General features: G+C 38.6%; 1 protein-coding gene across 1 annotated transcript in view; it reads right to left on the bottom strand.

The window, feature by feature from the left end:
* Positions 1-1,405: 1,405 nt before the first annotated feature.
* lamb4 (laminin, beta 4) overlaps positions 1,406-3,522 on the bottom strand; it is a gene marked incomplete at its 5' end in the record, with an annotated part of 41,792 nt that continues 39,675 nt past the window's right edge. Inside the window, 1 exon segment of the mRNA XM_014020140.1 lies at positions 1,406-1,571. Coding sequence (XP_013875594.1) covers positions 1,432-1,571 — 140 coding nt within the window.

Raw genomic sequence — 3,522 nt, 5'->3', positions numbered from 1 at the left:
CTTCTGTTTTGGATTCCTCTCTGTGTTTACATTACCTCGCTTTCTGATTGGCTACACTTCACATTCAACAGGTGTGTTCTTGTTTGTTCTCRGGGAACACCACAAATGCTGGGATATCGGGCCAAGACAATCCAACATGTCGAATAYCCACAAAACGAGATTGGAGCGGTCCCATTGTCCTTCTGAGCAAACTAGATCRTTCTGGCAGGAATATCTCCTAAGATTATCTTTATAGTCAACATAATAATCTGAGCATCCCTTAAGATTGTTGGAAGGAAAACATCAGGCCAAAGAAAGATCTGCACTATTGTCTTGTTGTGTGAACCCAATGTTATGTTATTGAAAAATGGTCCATCTAAATGTCTTCGTATTTTTTGTCTCACTGCAATTAACAAAATTAAAACAACATACTAACAAAACCACCTGGACCCCTCCCCTGGTGAGGTGTTCCGGGCACGTCCCACTGGGAAGAGGTCCAGAGGAAGACTCAGGACACGGTGGAGGGACTATGTTTCGCAGCTGGCCTGGGAACACCTTGGGATTCCTCCGGAGGAGCTGGGGAGAGGGAAGTCTGGGTTTCTCCTTGGGCTGCTGCACCCGTGACAAATGGATGGATGGATGGATGGATGGATGGATGGATGGATGGATGGATGAATGGACAAAACTGCATCAGCTTAGAGTCTAAAATAAATATTTATATGTTTTTTTTTCAGCCAGTAGATCTGAAGTCAGGCTTTAAAACTCAAAAAACTGACTGGACTATCCTGAGCTTCCTGTATAGCGGGACAGAGGTTTTTACTTTCCAAGACAGTATAAAATTATCCAGACAAGTACTGGAGCGATTCAGTGGACTTTGTTGTACAGCTGAAGATCTGATGATATAAGTCAACATATTGTACAATGACAGTTTGTCCTCTGCTTAACTGATGGTTAAATACAGATCTCTAATGGTGGCCCTGCTTTGTTCTGACAATAATGTGACAAGTGTAGATTTTTGCTTATTGCTAAAATGTTTTTTTTTTGTCTTCCTGTAGATTTCAGGAAGAACTCATCTATATTTAGTCTTAGTCATGCAGCTTGTGTTTTATTTGTTCTACAGCGCCACCAAGTGGACAGTAAATGTAAAACAGGCAGTGCAATTATCAGGACCACCAAGACCTTCTCTGCAGAAACATTTCAGAGCTCAGACTCAGTCATAAATATTTTCTCACAAATTATTATTGGTTTATTTTAGAGGGTTTTTTTTAATCCAGTCATACAGTAAATCAGACATCATGTGTCGCTGGGGTCAAACAAACTGTATCTGTGYCTTTAGACTCATTACTGCAGGCCTGGTCATTTCAAATAAATGGAACAATATTGTTGCTTCTCTCCATCATCCAGAAATATAAAAGCACAAATCAACTCGGAGTTTTCAGGTGTCTTTATTATTTAAGAGGTACAGGTGATGTATCCATCAGCTCGAGAGATTATTTCCTTCCTCAGTGACTCCACCATCTCCAGCAACTCAGACACTTCTGCTGCTTTCTGCTTCTTCAGCTCCAGCTGCTGCTGGATCTGCTTCTCCAAACCTGGCAGAAACACATTTACAGCAAAGTTTAGCCTTTGACACATTTTGATGTCTCTACAGAGCCACCTGATCACAAGCTATTACAAGCATCTTACAGGGACTACGGCTAAAAAAATAAAAGGTTTTTGTAAAGTGTTAAAATAAAAACAAAATGCAATGACTTATAAATCCCATACACCCATTTATTAATTCATAATATTACATTGAAAACATGTCAAATGTTTAAATTAAGAAATTGAAAAAAAAAAAACATACAACATACCAACTAATCACGTTTATCCTGCGGCCTTTACCTGTTTTTATGTAGAAACAATTACATCCTTGAGTTTCATGTTTTGAYACAGAATTATTATAATGAACAGAAATATAATTTTGCAAGATTAATAAAAATAATCTGGGGAATGAAGCTAGGAAGGGGATAAAAAGGGTTCAAAGATGAGTTTTATCCAGTTATGTTAGTTAATGACCATGAATTAACTAATGTGACCACAAGTTATTATCTCATGACCATGCATTAACTAACATGTGGCCACAAGTTATCTCATGACCACACACTAAATGACATGTGGACATGGTTTATTTCATGACTACACATTAACTAACATGCTCAGGAGTTTTTTTTGTAGTGACCACACATTAATTAATGTGACCAAAAGTTCTTATGTAGTGACCACATATTAACTAACATGTTGCCACAAGTTCTAGTGACCGCACATTAACTAACATGTTGCCACAAGTTCTAGTGACCGCACATTAACTAACATGTTGCCACAAGTTCTAGTGACCACACATTAACTAACATGTTGCCACAAGTTCTAGTGACCGCACATTAACAAACATGTTGCCACAATTTCTTATGTAGTGACCACACATTAACTAACATGTTGCCACAAGTTCTTATGTAGTGACCACACATTAACTAACATGTTGCCACAAGTTCTAGTGACCGCACATTAACTAACATGTTGCCACAAGTTCTTATGTAGTGACCACACATTAACTAACATGTTGCCACAAGTTCTAGTGACCGCACATTAACTAACATGTTGCCACAAGTTCTAGTGACCGCACATTAACATGTTGCCACAAGTTCTTATGTAGTGACCACACATTAACTAACATGTTGCCACAAGTTCTTATGTAGTGACCACACATTAACTAACATGTTGCCACAAGTTCTAGTGACCGCACATTAACATGTTGCCACAAGTTCTTATGTAGTGACCACACATTAACTAACATGTTGCCATAAGTTCTTACCTAGTGACCGCACATTAATTAACATGTTGCCACAAGTTCTTATGTAGTGACCACACATTAACTAACATGTTGCCATAAGTTCTTACCTAGTGACCGCACATTAATTAACATGTTGCCACAAGTTCTTACCTAATGACCGCACATTAACTAACATGCCCATGGGTTATTTTCTAGTGACCATGCATTAACTAACTTGTAGCCACAAGTTATTTAGTGACCACACATTATGTGGCCACAAGTTCTAGTGACATCACATTTATTAATGTGTGTCCATGGGTTCTTATCGCATGACCATACATTAACCAGGGGTAGACAGAAGTGCTTCTTATTTACTTTATTTGTTTTCATTTCAGACAACTAGATCCCACCTCCTGGTTTTCCAGTGGACAACCAAGTAAAAATAAGAGAGTAAAGTTCTCCTCTGTGAAGGATATCCATCAGAATGAAAGGGAGAAAAAACTTGTTAAAGCTGTTTGGGGATTAAAGTGACAGTTCTTTAACCCACCAAAGAGTACCACAGACAGTCAAAGTTTTACCCAATCAGAACAGAGCAGGGCAGGTCATGCTGTCTGTGCAGCGGCAGCTTCGAGTCAGAGGACAGGTCAAAATGGGGTGCCAAGTGTAAAATAAAATGTTAAAAAGTTTCACTAACATATTTTTCATTATTTAGCTCACTTTGAGTGCTAAAAGGT

The sequence above is a fragment of the Austrofundulus limnaeus genome, unplaced genomic scaffold, assembly GCF_001266775.1.
Source record: "Austrofundulus limnaeus strain Quisiro unplaced genomic scaffold, Austrofundulus_limnaeus-1.0 Scaffold241, whole genome shotgun sequence".
Taxonomy (NCBI): Eukaryota; Metazoa; Chordata; class Actinopteri; order Cyprinodontiformes; family Rivulidae; genus Austrofundulus; species Austrofundulus limnaeus.
Note: the sequence above shows the minus strand (reverse complement) of the source record. Positions and strands in the feature narration are given on the sequence as shown.